Raw genomic sequence first — 24,257 nt, 5'->3', positions numbered from 1 at the left:
CTTTTCACATCATATCACTCTACCATCCGTGTTTCCAATGTTGGGACATCATGTTGGCAAAGTTCACAAAAGAGGGGCTTGGGACTTACAGGAGCCTGGGGGCAGCTCAGCCTCTCTAGCCCATGGCAAGGAGGTTCTAAGTCCGAATGAAGGAACCATCGATGGCCCCGGATCCCTTCTGATCCCTCAGTTCCCCCAGAGTACAAGAGTTGACCTGGAGCCGCAGGACAGAGGGGTCCATCAGTGGCTCACACGTACACATCCGAAAAAAAGATTTTCTTCCCCATCTTACCTGGACCCTTTGCTGTCCTCCCAGGCAACTCTAGCATCTCTCAGCCCTAGTCCCCAGTCTGGAGGAGATCTGCTACCTGTCTGTGACAAGAAAAACAAGACATTGGCACATTAATAGGGTGTTTACCCTTTGCTGAACTAGAGCATGTAAGCCAGTTCTTAAGCTGGATTTTTATAGTGGAAGACAACTACAATTCAAAATCTACATTCAAATCAGGGACGACTCAGTCTTGTAGTATATAATAATATGAAGAGAGGCTGGAGACCCCATGTTTGGCAAAGACCAGTGCCCAGGCACCACACAGCTAACTTTCTTCTGTGACAGGTCTTTGATACAAAGGGAGTCCCTCTGTCACAGAGTTCCATTAAATAACAAAAGAAGGGGTGCCTGGGTGGCTCAGTTGGTTAAGCGACTGCCTTCGGCTCAGGTCATGATCCCGGAGTCCTGGGATCGAGTCCCACATCGGGCTCCCGGCTCGGCGGGGAGCCTGCTTCTCCCTCTGACCCTCTCCCCTCTCATGCTATTTCTCTCTCTCTCTCTCTCTCAAATAAATAAATAAATAAAATCTTTAAAAAAAAATAACAAAAGAAGAAATAAATAGAGAGATTAACTGCAGTTGGAAACAAAGGCAATGATAATGAGAACTCAGTCAAGAAAAGCGCCCCTTCACTAGGTTGGATCCTTCAGACACAGACTAGAACAGCAATCTAAAACCAACAGGAAAACTGGACCGAGGCTGGAGAACAATCCTGTGGCACCATCTGGAAATAACATCCATGACAAATAGGAGTTCCCTGGTTCCTATTAGACTCCAATTTTAACCTTTATTATTTTTCCATTTGTTTTCTGTATTTACACCTTATTCCCTGAACTAGAATTATGAACTCTGAGAGCTGAGATTAGATTAGTATCTTCCCAGCCTCCCCACAGTTTTTAACACAGTGCTGGCCACAAAAATAGTACTCAAAAATATTTCTTTGGCTTGAGAATGACACTTTGAAATTGACTTCGAGAAGTCTTAGCAGCCAAGCAAACTGCTCAAGACCTACTTCCTAGAAGCAGGAGAATGCAACCGCAGGCTTCTTGAGACAGGGAAGGAACAGCTCAACAGGACACGGGAGGGGGGCAGCCATCTTGATGGGAAACAAGATGGAATAGAAAAGAAGTATTGGTATTAAAGAAAAGGCTAAGGGAAATGAAAGGTGGATCTTCATGGCAATATAATAGAGACAGCTAAGGTACCATGTCAGGGATAGGTCTCCAATGGAAGGAAATGGCACAGATGCAGACCTACTCTTCCTCTCTGATAGGGAAGAGGATCGCATGTTCACTCTGTAAATAATCAACATATGAAGTTAACTGCTGTAGACAAGAAGACTAGGAAAGGTGTCAAGAGGAACCCCTTGCCCTCCAAGGACATATTTGCCCCACTGGCCTGAGGAAACCATCCCAGCTGACGTGACAGGGAATAGACCACAGAGGCTCTTGGAGATTGAGTGGCTTATGAACATCAGCTCCTCCCCTTAGCCCATAGGTTAAAGCAGCTGCTGCCCCTGGTCCCCAGCAAATTGCCTGTGGTTCTAACTGTCCTGGGGCAGAGCCAGGTGTCACGCTTCCTCAGCTGCTCCCCAGTGGTGACATATCTCTGCCTGACCCACACCAAGGGCAGGATGGGATTCTCCCAGGAGCTGCAGGTCTTGAAAGTTACATGAGATTCTACCTCAACTCCCATCCCTTTCATTGCCCCTGAAGATTGAGAAATTCAGCAACTATCTTAGGTGTCCTTGACCATGGACTTGCAAGGATCCCTCCTCTGACCCCTTGGTTTGCTGAGAGGATGATAGCCATCATTCCTGTCTGTAGTTGCTGCTTCCAACATGCAATCCCACGTCACAGTCCATCACGCAAGGGGGTCCCTACACTGCCAGGCAGTGGTCATGATTTAGGTACAAAGGACGTTTGTATGCACATACTTCCCACATCAACCCAACCCTGAGAGGCGTCTCATCCTAATCTTACAAACGAGGACTCTGAGATCCAGCGGGGCATTCAAGTCCAAGTCTCTGCACCCCAGGGAGTGCTGTCCACATGCTCCCTCACGCTCTGCTGCTTGTACACTACAGGTAGGTATAGAATGCTCACCAAGTGCGTGCCCTGGTCTAAGCTCCAGGGATAGACGTGTGAATTAAATAGATGTGGTCGCTCTCGTCAGGGCACTTATGATGTTGAGAAAGGGGACAAAACAAGTCAACAGGCAGTTCCCACATGGTGTACCCGTGATGACAGAAGTTCAGAGTTCTATGGAACACGTGGGGTTGCAGACCTGCCCAGCCCTACAGAGGAAGAGATCTCTCTGCTGCAACTGCAGGGTTAGGTAGAAATTAGCCAGATGAAAAAAGATTTTCCAAGCAAAGGGAACAGCCCCGAGGTGAGCCAGTGTGACACTTGATGGAACTGAGGCCATTCGGGCCAGCCTAGAAAGGCAGGGGGGCTGTGAGAGAAGATTCTGGAGAAGTCCACACCAGCCAGAGCATGAAGAGTTTAGTTAGCCCTGTTAAGGAATTTGGATTTTGTCCTGTGGTCCCTGGGGAGCCCTTGAAGAGTTTTAAGCAGGAGAATAATAAGATCAGGTTTGCATTTAAGAAGGCTTGCTGGCTTCATGGGAAATGGCCTGAAGGCAGGTAGCAAGAATTCGGGGAGCCACGCAAGCCATTGTCACTTTGAGGTGATGGGGTGATGGGACTGCTCCTTCTCTGAGGAACGAAGGAACGAAGCCAGGTGGAATGCTGTGAGAGATAGGGAGGACCAGGACAGGGAATGGATGCGGTGAGTGAAGATGCTAATGGAGGGAGGGGCGGGAGCACATAGGTGAGTGTCTGTCCTGGGCAATGAGATAAGGAAAGGAAAAAGGAAGGGGAGGGGTTTTCGGAAGGGTGGGGGGCGATCAGTTCCTCAAATGCGTTTGTCAGGAAATAAAGCGGGACTGGGAGGGAGATCTGGGAGCTATCTATGGGGATGACAAGTGAAGGCACTGGCGTGACGGGGTGCCCGGGGAGAGGGTCACGACAAAACCCTGGCGATTCGCAGCATCTAAGGAACAGCTGCAGAAGAGGAGACTGAGAAGGAGCAGTCAGGGTGAGAGATGGCTGAGGTGACGCGGGAGCCAAGAAGGAGAAGGGTTTGCACTCCGTGGCTAGTGTGCAGCGCGGTGCCGGGCGCACCGTGGCTGCTATGGGATCAGGGAAGGCTGGGTGTCACAGGAAGCCAGGCTTGTGAAAGAGCAGCCAGAGGACCGCATTCCTTCTCCCTTCCAAGCCCAGGCCTTGCCCCGAGGTAGAGATTTTTCTGTGCAGTGCACAGAGCTGCCTGCCAGCCCCCACATTGGAAATACCCCCAGCAACTCTGCGATTCCTGAAATGAGCCATGCAGCCAACGACTCCCAGAGAGGAATGCCTTGGCGCCAGGAGGAGAGCCTCGGGGGCGTACAGGTTAAGTCACAGAGCCTTCTCCCTGGCCCTGCCCAAGGTGCAGCCTCCCTGACATAGGCCAGGCCTCCCCCTCAGTGAGCAGCAGCTGAGGATGTTGTCCAGATGAGCAGCGTGCCCTGGCGAAAGTCAGCACAGGTTCAACCGCCTTGGACCCAGGCTGGTTCCCTGAGCCACATCATTAATGGGAATGTGCCTCTTTCAGGTCGGGAAGGAGTCATCACGAGTCTCCCCTTCCTGATGACCAGAACTTAGTCTGGGGCTGGAGCAAGGGGTAGCAGAGGGGCTGAGGGAGACGTGGGCTGGACAGGTAAGGAGATGCAGGTGGGTGAGGATGAACGTGGCAGAAATGGGGGTCACCTTCTTTCTCATCTCTCCCGCCTCCCCTGCACTCTCCCCCTCTTTTCCTCGGGGCTGAGCTTTCTTAGTCCAGAGTTTGTCTTGACAACTGGAGATCAGGAACACATGTGGGTGGGGTGGCCTAGAGCAGGGACAACTGCAGAGTGAAGGGAAAATGGTCTCATGCGGACAGGACAGCCCTCAGCCCATACCCCTTCAGTGGGAAAGTCTGTTTTAGCTCGGCGCTGGGCTGCAGAGAGACTGGAACAGCTCGTGGCTTCCCCCACTGGGTCTGCCAGCCCTGGCAGGGCGGCTCTTTGGAGCGGGTTCTTCACAGCACAAAGCAGCTCCCTCTGCTGTGCCCTCCAGGACACGTGTGGGCACTGCCGAGGCTGGGGGGGCTCCAGCCCCAGCCCAGGCCCCCCATTGGGGCTTCTCTGAACAGCTGCTGTGAAGACTGCCTGTTCTACCTCGCTATCTTCCCCTTTTCTTTCTCTACTCTGGTTTCCTCCATTCAGCAGTTCTGCAGCCTTGCTCTCATATCTTCTTTATTCTCAAGAATCCAAATGGGTGAGTGAATTCTGCAAGAACAGGGACTAAGAGGAGTCGTTCACCGAGCAATGAAGGATTGTCAAGCCCTGTGGAGTCCTAGGTGCTGGGGATGGACACAGCCAACAATCAGACAGTTATAGTCCCCTGGCTTTGTAGAACTTACAGGATGAAAATAGCCCTCATCTTCTGAGTGGCCTGGACCACACCTCAGATGCCGCCTGCCCCATAGGCAAAGGCCAGTGTGAGCCCACAGAGCCCAGCAAAGGGACTTACCTGAATGTCTGCTGAACTGAATTCAGTCTGAATGGCATCAAATGGGACTGCATTTCTCTCCCGAAGGTGACAGGCCCTAGCTGAAGAGAACACATCCATTAATCTGTCACAAGCCTGAACACCCTAATAAGGGAGCTGAGGTGGAGTCCCAAGAAACCTAACAGTGAGAGGAAATTTAGTCCCCTTCTTTGGAAACTTCCCATCTACAGTCACAGGCCAAGCAGCCAGACTAGGAAAATAGCGGTGACATAATTCACACTTCTCCTCCATCAAGCACAGGGCCGGCCATCAGAGCATTCTGGCCTCTGTCCACGTTGTTCCCCTGCCTGGAATGCCCTCCTCTTCCCACCTCCTCTAACAAAACCGTACACCACTAAAGAGCTTAGAGATGAAACAACATGATACCTGGGATTTACTGGGATCCAGAAAGATTTGGGGGGGGTGGGGAGGGAACGCGGAGAGAGGCAATCGTTAAAATCAAATTGGCCCGGTGTTGATAGTTAATGAAGCATGATGGTAGGTAGAGTTTTCTAACATGTCCTATGCATCCATAAAAGCCAGGTCAATCCTACCTTGTACATGAAGCTTTCCTGCCTACTCTCCACTCATGGACAGGCCCCTCCCTAGTCATACTCCAGTGACTTAGCCACAGTCATCCACGGTAGCACAATGATTTACTGTAGCCACTTATTATGGATTTGTTTCATAGCCTTTCGGTTGCCCTTTAAATTCCATGGCAGAGAGGAGAAGGGAAAGACTGACATTTCTTAAGGGCTCCCCATTTATAGGGGACCAGACTGCGTGTTTCTCACATAGGCCAGATCCTACACTGCTTTGCCAGCACAAAGTTGGGCTCTCAGAGGGCATCTCATACATATTTGTTGGAAAATATATAGGAGTCATTAAGTAAACATCAGCACAACCATCTGGCGGACTAGTAGACAGCCATCAAAGACAATGGACAAGTTTCTAATGACGTGTGGAGGGATTCGTACCGTTAAGTGAAAAATAACCAAAGCACAAAATCATATGGATGGTATGATCTTAATTCTATAAAAATGGAGTAGAAAAAAGACTGAATGAAGCTCAAAATGTGCTGATTTCTGAGGAGGGGTTATTAGGGATTTTTTTCTGTTTTCATACTTTCAAAATGTGATTTAACATCATATACAACAGGAGTCAGTAACCTTCTTCTGTCAAGGGTCAGACAGTAAATACTTTCAGCTTCGCAGGCTGCACAATCTTTGTCACAACTACTCAGCTCTGCCTACGCAACCTGAAAGCAGCCATAGACAATGTCTACATGAATCGTAGTGACTGTGGTCCATTACGACTTTATTTACAGCAGTAGGTGGTGGCCTGGATGTGTCTCACGACCAGCCACAGTTGGCCAGCCTCTGACCTGTTACTTTATAATCAGGAAGAAAAAATGTTATTTAAGTTATAGTAAGCATGTATTCTCAACTATAACTATAGGATCTTGGTACTGTGATTAATAGAGAAGGGCAGGGTACAAAAGTCTTACAGCCATGCTTTATTCCAGTACCCTTGCATCATAAAACACTCAAAATTGCAAATCATAAATTACAGAATATGAGGATGAATATTCTGTGCTGGATAGAGAAGTAAAAATTCATGATACCAGTAATTAATATAAATTTTAGCTCTATTTTTAAGCACTATATGTCATTTATTTAGATCTTCTTTTATATCTTTCCATAAAGTTTTAAATTATTTTAGAGAGTTCTCAGGAATCTATTATTTTTAAAGCATAATTTGGGATAAACTGAAAACGACAAATTCTTTTTTTTCCCCCCTGCAGATTTTCTGAAGCGAAGGCCCTGGGAGAAAGTATAAATGAAACAAGAAGTAAAATTGGTAAGCAGATGATATTCTGTGAGCCTTTTTCACAGACCATTTTCTTGGTAAAAATCAGGTCATGATGTCCCTCCAAATAACCATGAAGCTGAGTTTCAAGACATCCCTGCCAAGGAAGCTGCTTTGAGAGCGCCTTTCCTTGGAAGTTTGTCATCTCCCCTACCATCCATCAGGAAAAGTATTTTCTTTTGTCTAGAACTTGAACTTTTCATCCTCATGCAGGCCTGAGCTCTAGCATCCCAATGAGAAAGTTTTGCTTTGCCCCTGGTGTTCCTCAACAATAGCTCAACTAGACACAAAGGCAAGACTACAGTGACGTTTTGTATTTTCAAGTGCTGTGGAACACTTCTACACACACTCCCAAAGCTTATACTTAGCATTTGGGGCACAGGCGTGCATTTTGCATTTTTCAGCACCACTCAATAAGCCAGTGGGAGGAGGAGAAGGAAAATGAGCCTCTGTGCCTTCCCAGGACGTAGGTGCCCAGTGGGGCTCCGCCACTTAGGTGAGCATCCCTGGAAAAATGAGGTTAAGGCAGGAGGCAAACTCGGTAGAAATATGCCTCATATTTTTGTCAAAGTGAGAGGAAAATGTTGCCTTCATCCCAAGCTAGAAGACACCCAGGGTGTCTCCCAGGCTGAGGCGGCTCTGCAGAGGGGCCCCTTGTGCCTTTGCCTCTTGCCAGAGAAGCTGACTTTCTGCATCTATCTCCCTTGTTCCTATCTTCCTCCTCTCATAAGTGAGGACAAGACAAAAGCCACTGTGAGTGTCCCCTTTGGCTTTTCCTACAGAATATGGAAAATTACAACAGCTTCAGGCACTCAATCTCTAAAGAGGAGTCTCACGTTCTCCTCTGCTGCCTGAGGCAACTGGGCCCTGAGCCATGCCCAGCACCGTGCAGAGAATCTCTATAATCTCAGGGGTTCTTAACCTAAGATCTAGGAACTCAGATGGGGTGGGGGAATGAGCCCTTATTTTCACCAACCTCTAACTGCAATATAGCATATTTTCAGTGATGAATGGAGGCAGCTGACCCCAGTAGGACTAGCAACACCTGTCACCCATGGAAATTACAGACATTTTCATTTCACAGCCCAGTGTGGCAGATATCATAAAATATCTTTTATATTCATTAGGACTTCAAAATTAATGGTAGTTATCAGACTCACCATTAGATCTTATTATTTAATGCATTTATATAAAAGCTTATAGATATTTCTGTATCACAAAAAGTTTTAAATTTTAGATAACTATTTCAGGATAACTGATTTCTCTTAAAATCCAATGTTTTTTTCATTCTATGCACCCAAAAAAATCATCATTCTGCGAGAGGGTCCACGGTTTCATCAGGCTGCCAGAAGGAACCCTGGCAAAAAACAAATTACAAACTCCTTTCTTGACCTGGATTCCCAAACCCCTAAAACTACATGAAAAAAAAAAAAGCAAAAACCTGGGTGTTAAGGGTGTGTACATTTTTCTGGAGATAATATCCATAGTTTGTCTGATTCTCAGAGGGGTCAGTGACCCAAACTAATAAGGAAATTGGTTCTAGGTCAGTGCCAGGACTTCAGGGCTGAGGAGCAGCCTAGGCCCAGCAGCAGGACCGTGCTGGCCCACCTGGCTGGGTGGCTTGTAAGGAAGGGAGGGAGGGTAGGGGAAGCAGGCCTCAGTGCATCCAGGGCCAAGACTTGTCAGCCTTGTGAGACTCAAAGGACCCAGTGGTCTGTTTTTATCCCTGGAGGGATAAGAGGGAAAGACCTTTTATGAACTGCTTCTCCCCAGAAAGTAACAAAGTTTTGCTCTTGAAAAATATCTAACTCTCTCAACCAAAATAAAACCAAAGTGTTCATTCCAACACTAGTGAAATAGACTCATGATGAAAGACACCAATGGCCTATATACCAATATAGTTTTTCACTTGGAGTACAGGTGGTTGTCACAAATAATTCTGAATTCTTCATAGTTTGGGTGCAATATCGTATGTGTATGGATCCGGTCTGCCACATTCTCAAGAGAAGGCAAGTTAGAGGCTGCCCTACAGCTCTGCGGGTTGTGCCCTGCCCAAGAGCCAGAGTCCGAGGGTGTGAGGGCTCTAATTTAGCTCTCAGAGAGGATGATCTAGACACACAAAGGGTCCAGAAATGCTAGCAGAAACCCTGGGCAAGTGGCCCTTTGTTTTTTCTGGATCATAACAAGCAGAGCTCATAGCAGTGTTGAGATTCAAGCATTCACTGCTACCGAGAAAGTAGCTAGTTTAGTGGTGCTAACTGTGCCAATGTCCCTCTTCCTTCACCCTATGGAAGAGCAGACTAAGACCCATCCCCGGGCCACTGTCTTCCTAACGTGCTTTTGATCCAAGGGGGCCCAGGTAAGGTGGGTCACTGAGGCTCAGCTTCATTACTGAACAAGCTTTCATGGTGCTTGACACCAGGAAGTCGCCCACCATCACTGCATGTCAGAGACAAGGCTAAGATTAAGGAAGTATAAGGTGGAACTTGTACACACATTTAAATTTAAAATCTCCAAGGCAATCTTGAAGGAAACTGGCTTCAGGAGATTTGTGACCTTTCTAAGCGCAATTTTTCCTAGGGAGAAATTAAATCAAGTGGAATTTTCAGTCCCCAGGGACTGAAATCTTAGACTTAGTGAATCTAAGAGTCAGGAGGTGGGAGCTTGGCACAGATGTACCATCACATGTGTGGATGGTGACTCAGCTCCACTCCCAAACTGTGCCACATCCTGCCTCTGGACCCTGAGGCAGGAATGGGATGCTGTGGAGTGCACATGGAATTGGCCTGCAGAGAGGAAATGAAAACTGTATTTGTGAACTACAGATCAACCAGCCCATGTGTTTCAAGTTCAGGTTCCTTCCTGGGTAATTTGTTTTTCTCTGACATTGTGATCTAGAACTATCACTTGAGTTTTGTCCTCAAAAGTCCCTAAAGGCTAACAATTCAGTTATAACCACATAATATCTCATTTTACATGGCATAAGAAGTCAACCAAAACGTCCATGTTATTTCCGTTTCTTGTAATAAGCCAACCCAAACTAGGGAGATAAACTCTTGCCACCAAGTCCCTTTCTGTCCTTCTCTGTACACCATTTACATCAATTCTGATGTCGAATCAGTTGAAATCAGAAATGGAAGAAATAGCCAATTTAGAATCTCCCCGAAAAAAGTAGAGTCTTTGTTTCTGTAGGAGAGGTGTTTCGTTGTACTTACATGTCCCATACACAAGAGCATTAGACTGCTTTTCATCACGTGGGCTGTGTATTTGACACGTTCACATATGCCCTGCTTCCATTCATCATATCTCTAAAAATGCCATTTAGCCCAAACTGGGGGGAAAGAAGTAGACTGCATCAACCAGACCACTTTTCACTTGCTAGAATTCTGGCATTCCTTCTTCTACATCAATGTTCTACCCCTGGCAGCATTGTCTTTGGCAACAAGGAACAATGAAGGGCTGTCCTTTGGCATAAGGCCCACCCCTAGACCAGTGCAGGAGCCAGCTGCTTTGGAGGCAGGGGTAAGAGCTTGACTGGCACCTCTTCATCCTCCACCAACCCCTCCAGGCCTAAATGAAAACAAACATCACAGGATGCCACATAGAAGCGTTTTCACTAGTGGGCCAATCAGTAATCAATTCACAAGTCACAGGAAATGTAATAGCAGTAGCTGTTAGTGGGAGGTGAAGGGAAACACCAAATGCTAGAAAGCTAACAAAACACTCTGGAAGTTTCTTTCTCCTACTCTGCATTCAAAGGACCCCAGCCACCCCTCCCGCCATTTGAACAACACTCTTTAATAAAATGTTTCTCTTACATATTTGGGCATTGGGAAAATCATTTCTCAGATCCAGGTCTCCATCAGCAGGGTAAATAGGATGATTTTCAGTTGTGTGCCTTTCTGTACTTGGATCTTCCCTTGAGGTTTGCTTCTGGACCTGTTGGTGCATGATGGCTTCTAGTAGCTTATCCGGGAGTAGGGGAAAGATGACATCCAGGTCATTTTGCTGGATCATGAAGACCTGAATTAAGTATATCTTTTGTTACTCTTTGTCACTAGTCCCAATTAACAACCACCCCAACAACAGTTTCCACCATGTGTTAAGCACCGACTGCACTGTGCCAAACCTTGACATACACTATCTCATTTAATCCTCGCAAAGAAGAGCCATGACCTATGGGGGGGCAGGAGTATTACCTTATGTTGTATATTCTAGATTACAATTTTTAGTCTTAACACTTCTGAAATCAAGATACATTTGGACATTTTTTCACCTTTTACAAACTTCTGGAATGAAGATGAGTCTTACCATTGACATAATCTAGGTTCTATGAAATAGAGAATTATCTTTATTTTGCAGATTTAAAAAAATGGAGTTTCAGTGAAGTTGCCTGCTGTGTGACTAAGTTGGAATCAAATTCCATTTCTGTCCAACTGCAGAACTTTTAAATACAGTTTATGATCTCCATAAATTCAGATTTATCTGACTTTGACATTTTCTTCTGAGTTTAAAATTTCACTCTGCTATTACTTAGGTCTCCTGAATCTTTGGCCTTTATCCAGCATACCCAACAAAAGACTCAAACTACACCCTAGCTCCTGCACACACAGCTCAAGAAGATGAAAAGAGTCTTTGTAACATGATTAACGATAGGTCATCTTGTGCCTTTTGGGGCTCTGTTGCAGGGGCGGGTGGCGCCTGAAACACAGCCTGCCGTTGCTCTCATTTCCACATACACCAGTCCTGGCTTGTGTCTGCCCTTAGGAAGGGATGACTTTTTCTGGTTTGCAGAAAGATATGCTATGGACTTGCAACAGCCCTGATAGGAGTCAGTGTCCCACATGGGTTTCAACCATCCTCTTCAGTGGTTTGGAAAATAGAATAGCAGGGTTGTATTTTCAGACTCCATATAATTCCAGCTGAGTGGGTTTAGTGATGCTTCAGGAAACATGAGAGAATTCAAAGCATTAACTTAGATGAGGTTTAGTAGGAATGGGTGTCATGAAGTACTTTTGCTTCATGCAAACAGTCACCAATAAGTACCAGAGAAAACCTGATTAAGGGCAGGCGTAGAAAACATCAGTGACCACAAAATAAAAATGTGTTACCACCAAGTGGAAAATTATTCTATTCTCAAAACTAAGAAAAGCAGAAACCAAGACTTTCACTCTGCCCAGCATTTCCATGTGCACATTGCTTTTGCTCTATGGGAAGAGAGATGGTTCAGAGAAGAGCAGCTGAGGGGATGAGTAGATCTTTGGCTTTATGAAACAATTTGCCACGTGTTTATTTTAAATAACAAGCTCTGTCTGTGCTTTAGAGTATTTGTGTGATTTTTCTTTAAACTACACTTATCAAAAAATTCAATTAATTTGTGGTCAACTTGTATTGGCCAGGATGTTTGGCTATAAGGATAAAAGGAAATTTACTGTCTCGTGTAACCTGCAAGCCCCAGGAGTACAGTTGGCTTCACATGTACCCTTCTTTCCCTCCTCCTCCTCCTCTTCTTCCTTTTCTTCCTCCTCCTCCCCCTCCCCCTTCCATCTCTCAGTGCTACTTGACTAAGTTCCCTGACGGCCTCACCCCATTTAGTGACAAGGTAGCTCTGAAAGCTCTCAGTTTACATGGTCTGTGGAATTCATAATCCCAGTAAATGCGATCTCTCCCAACAATGTTGGCAAAAAGTACCTGGAGGGAGGATGCTTAGCCTGGCTTAAGTCATGTGCCCATCTCTAAAGCAATCCCTCCATCCAAGGGGAATGAAACACTTTGATTGGCTGGACCTGGATGGCTCCGCCCATTCCTCAGGCGGGGGCTTAACCCGCCTGCACCACATAAACTGAACAAGATTTGTAAGGAACTGAAGAGTTAACTTTCTCCAAAGGAAGAAACGCTGGGCACACAACAACCAAGTTCACTACAGACCCTTCAGAAGTGTGTCTGTGGTTTGAAACAGATATCTGTACAGGAACAAATTGTAGGTCCTATGAGAAAAGGTAACAGTTAAAGTGATGTATCCTATAAAAAAGAAAGCTGTGCACGGGGAATTCAAAAAGCTAGTTTTAAGTATCAGTGCTTCTGTTATAATGGAAGCAATGCAGAATTACATGCTAAAAAATAATCGGCCTTGTAAGAAAATTGAGATTGGGGCGACCTCTCAAAACCCATGCAACTTTATAACTAGAGCTCTAACAAAACCAATTACAATCCTAATAAAAATAATGATATAAACAGAAAGAAGTGTTAAATTCGTAATACATAGGGAAACACTGTCTAAAACATCAGATTTGTTTTCCAGTTTGAGGCTTCATGTTAGAAGAGGGGGCGTCGGGAAGGGTTGAGGTGCTGAGTTACAGAAACGTGACCAATACGCACAAGATGGGAAGAGCCGCACAGCAAGAAAGAAGCCATTTCTTCGCCGAAAGCGCACTGACCACCCTGGACCAAGAGAAGAAATGCGGGGGGAAGGGGGCTGTGTATAGTCCTGTGCTTCTCTACAGCCCACGGGGCTCAGTTCTGCAAGCTATTTGGTGACTTTCTCCTGGTGGTGCAAAAACGTTAACTTACTAGAGAAAAAATCCTTTGTGAGCAGATGAGCCTGCTGCATGACGCGGATTTCTGCCAAAGGAACTTAGTCGTAAGCGAGAGGACTGTAAATGACGTGATGTCATGCAGAGGGACCAACAAATTGTAATTCATCTTTAAAGAGTCTGAAAAAGGAAAAAGATAATTTTCACAGTTCATTGTGGGAAAAGACATCGTGTCCAAAAGGTAATTTAAATGGATAGAGACTCTAGGAACCTTACTTAAAAGCAGGATAGATGGGCCTCTTTCTGAGATGGCTCAAGGCAGCTAGAAACAAAAAGGGTGAAGCTGATTTCTCAGGGTCCCTCCTGCAACAATCTGGAACGCTGAAACTCCCAGACAGGCAGTTATCTGAGTGACAGCCCATAACCAGCCTGACTGATGTCTTCACGGAATGGACTGAGTGTCTGCTGTCATAGTTTGGAGATCAAACAAACAAAAATGATCTGAGCTAGCCGGAGGGCTGTAAAGTATATTAACTGACAAGAGGTAACACTAATAATTGTCATGTATAAGGAAGGAAGCCCTGTTTTGGTTCGAATGACAGCCAAAAAAGATGGATGACTGCTCTCCTGGAGTCCTGACAGGGTGGTCCTACCTTAATGAAGGAACCAGGGCCCGGATCTGGCCTTGTCTGGATGGATTCAGGAAAGCCATGCCAATCAAACTCACTATTAACTGGAGAAGCAAGTGTTAAATTGACCATGGAGGATGTTCCTTTATAGACAGGAGCTCTTAAACTGCCTCCATCTGGGGCATTTTCTCTTAAGAAACAGAGTAGATTAGTTATTGGAAGGCTGGCAAATAGGCAGCGCTAGGCCCAAAGAAAATCAAAACAAAGAAAAGAGCTTTGAGAGACAGATTCTCACAGTCGTGGTAAAGCTTCCCAGGGCATCCATTGCCCACAGGAGCAAATATCCCTACAGCAGTTACGGTCCGTCTCTGGGCTGAACGGCCTCCTGTGTATAAGAACCTTTTCTCCAGAAAAGATAAAATACCATTCATTAGGGTTCTACTTACTGTAATTATTTCCCATTCCTGCCTCTCAAGGATGAAGCCCACATCACTTTGAATTGTGCTCTGGGTCACAGGAACAATCACTTTTAGTTCGGTTCTTTCGATTTTCAGAAACAGAAACCCAGTCGAGCTAGCTCAGGTTTAGGAGGCAAGAATCTCCTCAGTGTGCAGTTATAAGATCTGAGACCCATACAAGCTGAAATGGGAGCCAGAGCAGTTGGGGGGCATCCCAGGGGGGTGTCAGAGCCCAGTGTACCCTCCCCAGGCCTTCCTCCGGGCCTCTTGCCACCTCTGTGTATGCCTGCTCTTGCAGCCTGCTGGTCCTGCTGACGGATAGGTCTTGCTTGCTAGCCTTTGGCTTGCTCTGGCCCCAGCTGGACCTGAAAGCATCCTTTAACATCCTTCCCCAAGGTGATTGTGCTCATTCTTTGCTTATTTCTTAGCTCAAAGTCATGAGAAAGAGAACCTGAGTGGCCCACTCTATCCTTTCTAGACCTCCAGGACAGCAGCTGCTGGCCAGCTTGAGAATGTGCTGTCTTGAGGTCAGAAACCCACCCCTGGTCCAGGCAGCCAGGGAGGAAAAGAGGTCTCAGAAAAAGGCCACCTAGGCAGCAGGGGAGGTTTCTCTTTTAAAAGGAGGATGGGTAGAGCGGGCACAGTGATTGATATCCTATATCCTCTGGGCTTTGTCTTACAGAGAGCTGTGTAAAGATTTTCGCTAGTTCAGCTCTTATAAGGTTATATCAGTTCCTTCATTTGCAGGTTCTAAAGGAAGCAGAACACCATTTTGCATGTGGTTTACCATCAGTACTAGTGACTAATCTTTGTAAAGTGCATTATAATATATAGGGTTTTATTTTGTTATTTTTATATAGTCAAATCCATTGATCTTTTCTTTTATGACTTCCTTCATTGCTTTTGTACTTAGAAAGGGTTATTGGAACAATAATAACGATGGGTTGTTCATTGCCGAGTATTTGTTTAAAGCTTTCTAAATTTTCTTATCATTTTTTTTATTGTCTATTTTTCACACTCAACTCATTAGGCTTTATTGTGGAATAGGGCATCAGCTGAGGCTCGAAGTGGAATCTTTTGCAAAGAACCAATTTTCCCAACACCTATTTGGTTTCATGAAATGCCTTCAAATAAAATTTCTTCCCCTCACAGGAAAGTCATTTCAGATTTTCAGAAGGCAGATGATGCATCTAATGTCATCATAGCAGTGATGTACATCCTTGACATGATCATTTTCTTACAAGTATTACAAAAATAATTTTGCCAGCCAATACTATTACCTGGATATCAGAATAACCCTGCAGAGGAGTGCCACCTTTTATGTAAACCAGGAAGCTCACGGAGAGGTAGTGACGGGCGTGTATCTGTTAAGTGGGTGGTCCCTGCGGGCTGAGAGCCCTCTCCACACTCTGTGAAGGGAAGGAGGCTGTCTTTTTTTTTTTAATTTTTTAATTTAAATTCAATTTAGTTAACATATAGTATATTTTTAGTTTCAGGGGTAGAATTTAGTGATTCATCAGTTGCATATAACTCCCAGTGCTCATTACTTCAAGAACCCTCCTTAATGCCCACCACCCAATTATCCCATTCCCCACCCCACACCCCTCCAGCAACCCTCAGTTTGTTTCCTAGATTCCAGTGTTTCTTATGGTTTGCCTCCCTTTCTGTTTTCATCGTATTTTATTTTTCCTTCCCTTCCCCTATGTTCATCTGTTTTGTTTCTTAAATTCCACATATGACTGATATCATATGATAATTGTCTTTCTCTGACTGACTTATTTTGCTTAACATAATACCCTCTAGCTCCATCTACGTCATTGCAAATGGCAAGATTTCATTCTTTTTAAGCTGAGTAGTGTTCCATTGTATATATCTACTACATCTTCTTGATCCATTCATCTGTTGATGGACATCTGGGCTCTTTGAAGGAAGCTATCTTTAAGCCTGGCAGCATGAGCTGGTTCACCTTACTGATTTGCCAGGAGAAGATAAATGATACCATGTTGTTTCACCTCTAAGGAGAAAAAGTGAATTGCCTTATCTTACACTGATTAAAAAGGAGGAGTAATTGTAGCTGGCTTAGAAGTGGGTAGGGGCTTTGTCAATGACACTGTGCAGGGAAGAGCTGAAACTAACAGAGGGTTTGCTCGGTCTCCCCAACCACCCAGAAAACACTGATGAGTTCCCTGCTGAAACCAGCAAGAGCTTTCAAAAGCAGAGGACACACAAGGGGGGGAATATCCTTCCCCCACAGTGGTCATTCTGTTCAGGGTGGAGACAGCCTGGGTTTGCCGTTGGCTTCATGTAGTAACCCCACCCTGCGGACCCAGCCCCACCCCCTAACACACAGTCTGCACCACAACTTATCAAAGCAAGACTAAAAATACACATGTGCAGCTCCACCCCAAGATGTGCTAGTTAAAGCTTAGACCTGCAGTGGGGGCACCAGATACCGTGCAAAGACATTCGTCTGTCCGCAGGGACTCAGCGCTCTCCTTCCAACAGGTAGATGTCAGCCGTTGGACAACATTTAAAAAACTGAGATCCGGGCACCTGGGTGACTCAGTTGATTAGGCGACTGCCTTTGGCTCAGGTCATGATCCTGGAGTTCTGGGATCGAGTCCCGCATTGGGATCCCTGCTCAGTGGGGAGTCTGCTTCTTCTGACCCTCCCCCATCTCATGCTCTGTCTCTCATTCTCTCTCTCTCAAATAAATAAATAAAATCTTTAAAAACAAAACAAAAAAAAACAACCAAACTGAGATCTTCCCAAACACATTCAGGCTGCATCACTAATCAGGCATCTCCTGAACAAAAGCCCAGCCCTGGCAGTTTGTGTGGAGAAAATAGTAACAACAGGACTCTGGGCACCTGCCTGAGGAAAGCTGAGAGGGCAGCCACAGGCAGGACCAGCGGGAGTGCCACTGGGACTCCCTGAAGTTTGGGATGAATATTTGCACAGATTGGGGTTGCCTGAAAGGACTGGGAGTAAAAAGAGAAGCTCGAGGCCAGGCATTGTGTGGCCCACAGACTTTGGGCCGGCAAGAGTCAAAGAGGTGGATTTCCCACCATCATAGTAATAATAACTAACTTCGGTAGAGATACTAGTATTAGTCTGTTATTATAGATGAAGAAGCTGAGGCCGAAGGAGGTTAATAAACCTGCTCAGTAATACACTGCTTAGTGAGGGACAGAGCCAGAGCTGGAACTAGTTACTGTTGGCCTCCAAGGTCAATGCCCTTGGATGGCAGGAGAATTCACAACTCAACTAAGAAGGTGTTAGGTTCCTGTTGTGTAAGTGCCCAGGAAGGTCACGTGTTCTCTCTGAGTTCAAGCTGATGATAAAAAGAAGGAAAAGGAGCCAGCGAAGAAAGCCTTTATCCCCTCTTTACTTTCAACAATATAATAGGGGAAGGAGGCAGAGAGGTTGGCAGGAGGTGGAGAAGGGCTAAGTCAGCCAAGGGAGGGCAGGCCTATCTTCCTAGGCTCTCTCCCCTGATCTGGAGTTTAGAAAGTTATAAATTCCTTGGAGGTTTAGTATCTGTCTCTTTTTAATTGTTCACGTGACTCTTGGATGCAGTTTCACTGTAGAATGTTTAAAAACTACATTAATATACAAATCAAAATGTGACAGCCCTCTTAATTTCCTCTCCCCAGTACCAACTACGCCCCTTCCCCAGAGAGGAGTATCCACTTTCAACAATTTGATGCATGTTTTCCATCCCCTTCTGTGCATTTTTAGATAGATAGATAGATGATAGATAGATGGATAGATAGATAATAGATGATAGATAGATAGATGATAGATAGATGATAGATAGATAGATAGATAGATAGTTAGATATAGATAGATAGATGATAGATAGATTCATGATAGATACTACATACATACATACATAGACACACACACAGCCAGCCAGCAGACACATGTGAAGATACCCTGTTTTGTTGCATAAATGAGACCACAATGTACTTGTTACTCTGCACCTTGCTTTTCTCATGTACCAGTGAGTGTGGGTCTACTGCTTACCATTTTTGATGGGGCTACTTATAAGTATGAATAAACCATGATCTATTTAACTACTCCCTTGTAACAGCCATTTCATTTTTTTTTTTCCCATTTTTTTTCTGTCACAAACACTGCATGCATTTTTGTCTACAAATGTGAGTGTTTCTTTGAGTTAGATGCCTAGAAGTAGAATTGGGGAAAACAATGGCGGATGTGTATTTTTAATTTTAATGAGTACTCCCCAGTTGCCTTCCCAAGAGGGTTTCATTAGTTTGCATTCCCATCAGTGTATGACAGTACCCCCCTTGCTTGTACATGATAATATCAGTCATTTTAGGTTTTGCCAGTTGGAGAGCAAAAAATTGTATTTCATTATTGTCTTAATTTGCATTTCCCTGACAGCTGGTGGAATTGAATGCTTTTTCATGTGTCTCATATCTTTTGCTCATTGGTTGGTTGAATTGCTCTTTTTGATTTGTAGGAGCTCTTTGTATCCTCTGGATATTGGGCCTTTGTCTATGGAGTATGTAGCAGATGTTTTTCTTCCAGTCTGCCACTTGTTTTAATTTTCTCTTAAGATTTTTGGAAGAACTCTAGGACAGTTGCTTTTCCCTAATTAAAAAAAAAAAAATTGCCTTGGATAAGACTGGTTTGTCTGTTCTTCTTTATTGGAAGTTGTCTGTAACTGGGAGTTATCCACCCTACCTCACCAGAGATAGGCTCTCATCTATCTCTCCATCACCCTGCCTCACAGCACTGCCCCAAAGAAGATATCCAGGGTAATGTAGTCACGCTGCACAGCACTCACCAAAACATATATGGGCCCAAACTGGATATGACCATTTCAGATCATTTGTCTTGTAGCCACTGGCCACTACATGAGTACATGAGCCCTGCGTACAGAATGTTGAACCTTTTACCAGACCACTAGTCTGGTGATTTTATTGCTGAAGACATAATCTGTGTAATGAGGCAAAGACTGAATTTATTAATTTAATCTTTATTGAAGTTATCTTTAATGATGCCTGAATATTTTTAAAATTTAATTGTATTTTGCAAAACAGCTTATTAACACATGTTGAGATGATGCTGAAGTCTAGAAAACCTCCTAATAAATAATTGGACTGTAGCAGTACCTAGCACCTCATTAGCAAATAGCAGGGTCCTTGGGTACTCCCTTCTGTTGGAAGACAAAAGCACATAGTTAAGGAATGACTACAGAAATGGGTAATGTACCAAGTAAACTTAATAAGCAAGGGACATCAAAGACATAAAGTTTATTAATCACCTGCACCAATAACCCCTAAAGCCAGGGCCGGTCTATGTTTGAAAGTTATGAAACAATATACTCCTACAGAGGTAAATACCCCAGTCTTGTAAAAAGGACAAAATATGTCATAGAGAGGAGTCATGAAGGGTTTAGCTTTACTTTACCCACAGTGAGATAACTAGAACAAAACCTTTATTAGCTCCCATGACAGAGGCAATGCCATATGCAAAAAGGGGCCCAACACTAGGGAGGCCATATACCATACCCACAGGGGGCAGAGTTGAATTGGAGAGGCTTTGGCCTAAAAGCCACTAATCCGTGTGTGATGGGGACTCTCTAGGCAAGCAGTCCTCAACAGGACAATAATGACAATACCTTTCTGCTGTTGTCACTTAGGGGGAGAAGATGGATTGCAGCAGAGGAAGGATTTCAGAGTCAGGGTTGAGTCAAACTGCTGCCAAAGCCACAAAGCTGTTCAAATACTAAAGAATAATCACGGATGCCGATTCTAAATAAGAAATCCACTGGGGGAAGGTTGGGTGGTGAGGGAAATAGCAGATTTGGCAGTAGTCTGCCAATAGGAAGTTGGCCACCTTTATATTAGAATTCCAAGTAATAAGTAATAAAGATTACATTATAAAGATTCATATCCCTAAACCACAGCTCCAGCCGATCTCTCTCCTCCTCACTCCCACTCATAAACCTCTGAAGCCTACAAAAATGTTCATGCCCCTTAATCTAACATTCAGATTCTTTCTCCATGTTAATAATTATATTAACATTCACTTACTTATATGGGGGATTGGGTTGCTCATCTTACCAAAAAAAAAAAAAAAAGATAAAAATAATCATGTACAATTTTTCTCTATCCTGCTTTTCACTGCATCCTGAATTTCATATATATAAATTTCATATATGGCTGTATTGTATTCCTTTTAATGACTGCATAATATTCTACAGAAAGATTGTAGTGTAACATATTCCATCATTTTCCAGCTGACAGGTATTTGCTTTATTTCCATTTTTCTGACACATAAAATATGCTGCAATATGCACATATATCCCTCTATACTGGTGCTTCCACTTCTATGGAAACTTTTCCTGTAAGGAACCAGGTAGTAAATATTTTAGGCTTTGTGGGCTTCATATGGTCTTTGTTGCATATTCTTCTTCTTCTTTTTCACAGTCCTATAAAAATTTAAAAACCATTCTTGGCTCTCCGTCCAAAGCCATAGAAAAACAGACCACAGAACAGATTGACCTGCCAGCCCCAGTTTGCCAGTCCTTGGAATGAGTCCAGGGAGTAGGATTTCTTCCTAAGTATATTATATTTTTTGCTGCTTTTGTGAATGGAATATTTTTCTATTTCCTGGGGTAGAAAAATCTATTTTTAAAAAATATTTTCCTATACCCAGTCCTCTTACCAAATTCTCTTTTTAATTTTAATGGGCTTTTTCTTGCTATAGTTTCTTTAGATTTCTAGAAATGCAGTCATATGCATCACAGAAGAAAATTTGTTTTCTGATATTTACACTTGGTATTTTATTTTCTTGCCTTATTATATTCATTAGAGCCTCTGAATTATTATTAGCTCATAACAGTAACAGCATCTCTGATCATGTTCCTGAGCATAATGAAAATGGCTTAAGATTACATGATTTAGAATGACAAAGGACATCATATCAATACAGTAAGGATTGTGTACATCACCCTATTTGGGCTGTTAAAATTTCTGTAATGTGAATTTGAGGTGAGACAGATCTATAGTACTCCAGGGGTAGGAGAGGTAATGGAGAGATTCTGTGTTTGAGAATTGGCCTGGTGGGTAGGTCCAAGGATCATGTAAACATAAATATTTGAGGAGTGATAAAGAATTAAGTACAAAATAAATAGAATTGGCTAATGAACTTGGTGAAGGAGGGAAATTGGGTCTGCCCATATGATGAGAAAGAGAAATGAAGCAAATGTTATAGATGAGACTTTTCAGACTGAACTGTGCAACTGGCCAGTGAGATGGACATTTGCCTATAATAAACAATAGTGTAAGGTTCCAGTTCTGGGGAAAGTAGAGTAATCACACTCTATCTTGTCTTTCCCACTGGAAGCAACTCTAAACCATGGACAGAATGAATGGAGCAGCTAGCTAAGAACTCGGAAAAATAAGTGGTAGCAGGCAACTTAGGGAAGGAGACCAGAATTCAAAGTACCATCAAGTCATCACCCCCAGAAAATCCTCTGGTGGCAGTGATGGCAGAAGCAGACAAACAGAAGCCTAAAACTCTGATGCAGAGAGACTCATTTGCTTTAGCCACAGGAGCTGTGGTACCAAAAATGAGAAGACTCCTCATGGCTTTGTCTTCTCTCCATCCTTCCACTGCTTGGTCCCAAATGTAGACATAGTCATGAGAACTGTGTGGCAGAATTGAGGAGTCCACGAGTGGGCCTCAGGGAGTCATAATGTGTCAGGCAGGTAGATCCCAGAGAGGAAGGAGATCAAGACAATGGTTCCATAAAATTGTTTACATATGCCCCTTACTTTCAAGCTGAGCATGCATGAATCCAAAGAGCATACCAAAGGCTTTGACAATCCTGCTATAAGGTAAACCAACACCCAGGTCCTATACTGGCCACTGAATGGCACATACATGGGCCAAATCTGAATAGCACTGCAAAGCCTGCAAAAACAGAGCTGACACTGGAAACACAGCCCAGAAAAGACTATTGGAATTTGTGACCTGACCTTAACCAGGCTGACTGTCTGCTACAACAAAGAAACAACAACAAAAGACCAGTGGTCTTCTTAGAATTTAAACAAGACCCTGAAAATGTTCAGGATGTGATTGAAAATTACCTGGCATAAGAACCAACAAATTTTAACTCAAAAGAAAAAAGACAATCAATCATTGGAGACCAGCCCCAATTGGACAGTGTTGGAATTAAAAGGCAAAGAATTAAAGCAGCTCCTAAAACCATGCTTCAGGAATTAAGGAAGACCCCCCAGAAACAAACTGAAAGATAGAAAGTCTCAATAAAAAAATAGAAAACATAAAAAGAACCAAAAGGAAATTTTATAAATGAAAAATAAAATAGCCAGTGGACTCAAGGAAAGAATGGAGAAGACAGAGGGAAGAGTTAGCAAACTTAAAGGGAGAACAATAGAAATTATCTAATCCAAACAACAGCCAGAAAAAATATTTTCAAAAACATGAACACATCAATTGACTGTCATGGCAGAGTAGAATCTGAGAGGCTACAGGCAGATCTGGTAGATGGTGGGCACTGAAGCCAACAGCAATGTGTTGTGGACAGTGTGGGATTGAAGAAGCAGAGCAGGGGTTTAGGGGATTAATATTAAGGGAGAAAAGAAAAATTGTTCAGCATTTTTTTATTATGTTCTTTTAGCCACTATATCATTAGTTTTTTTAAATTTTATTTTATTATGTTATGTTAATTACCATACATTACATCATTAGTTTTTGATGTAGTGTTCCATGATTCATTGTTTGCGTATAACACCCAGTGCTCCATTCAATACGTTATGTTAGTTTGTTTTGTTTTATTTTGTTTTTGTGAAACCCATACGTTTTATACTTTATTTAAGAAATCATTATGGTGGTAAAAAAACAAAAACAAAAACAAAAAACTTTGGTAACAGTCCATTTGTCATCTGGCCTCTTAGTAAACTCTCATAAAATCAATCCCGTGGAAAATGAAGAGGCATTGAAATCTGTTTCAGTCTGACACATCATGCAAGACAGTACTACACAAAGAACAGGTGAACCAAAAGACTAGGAATTGTCCAAACCCCAACCTGATTATATCTTATCCAATTTTTGAAAATAGATTCTTTTGCTTTATTGTTAATTCATGCTCCTAAATACAAGGACCTATTCCTGAAAACTTCTGGCATCATGTTTTTATTCTTTTTTTTTTATTTTTTATTGTTATGTTATTCACCACACATTACATCATTAGTTTTTGATGTAGTGTTCCATGATTCATTGTTTGTGCATAACACCCAGTGCTCCATGCAGAACGTGCCCTCTTTAATACCCATCACCAGGCTAACCCATCCTCCCACCCCCCTCCTCTCTAGAACCCTCAGTTTGTTTTTCAGAGTCCATCATCTCTCATGGTTCACTCCCCCTCGGATTTCCCCCCCTTCATTCTTCCCCTCCTTTCTTTTTTCTTCTTCTTCTTTTTTTTTTCTTAACATATATTGCATCTTCTTCTTCTTTTTTTTTCTTAACATATATTGCATTATTTGTTTCAGAGGTACGGATATGTGATTCTTCTTTTCTTCTTCTTTTTTTTTTCTTAACATATATTGCATTATTTGTTTCAGAGGTACGGATATGTGATTCAACAGTCTTGCACAATTCACAGCACTCACCATAGCACATACCCTCCCCAATGTCTATCACCCAGCCACCCCATCCCTCCCACCCCACCCCCACTCCAGCAACCCTCAGTTTGTTTCCTGAGATTAAGAATTCCTCATATCAGTGAGATCATATGATACATGTCTTTC

At 43.6% G+C, this 24,257-nt stretch overlaps 1 protein-coding gene across 3 annotated transcripts in view; it reads left to right on the top strand.

Annotated features, from left to right (window-relative positions):
* Positions 1 to 24,257, top strand: part of KIF6 (kinesin family member 6) — a 296,650-nt gene that overhangs the window by 200,550 nt on the left and 71,843 nt on the right. For all 3 annotated transcript variants that reach the window (XM_081828121.1, XM_081828120.1, XM_081828122.1), the window contains one exon: positions 6,764 to 6,819. In XM_081828121.1, coding sequence (XP_081684247.1) covers positions 6,764 to 6,819 — 56 coding nt within the window. The remainder of the gene's footprint in view (positions 1 to 6,763; positions 6,820 to 24,257) is intronic.

This window comes from Leptonychotes weddellii, chromosome 8 (genome assembly GCF_054177405.1).
Source record: "Leptonychotes weddellii isolate Sample4059 chromosome 8, ASM5417740v2, whole genome shotgun sequence".
Taxonomy (NCBI): Eukaryota; Metazoa; Chordata; class Mammalia; order Carnivora; family Phocidae; genus Leptonychotes; species Leptonychotes weddellii.
Note: the sequence above shows the minus strand (reverse complement) of the source record. Positions and strands in the feature narration are given on the sequence as shown.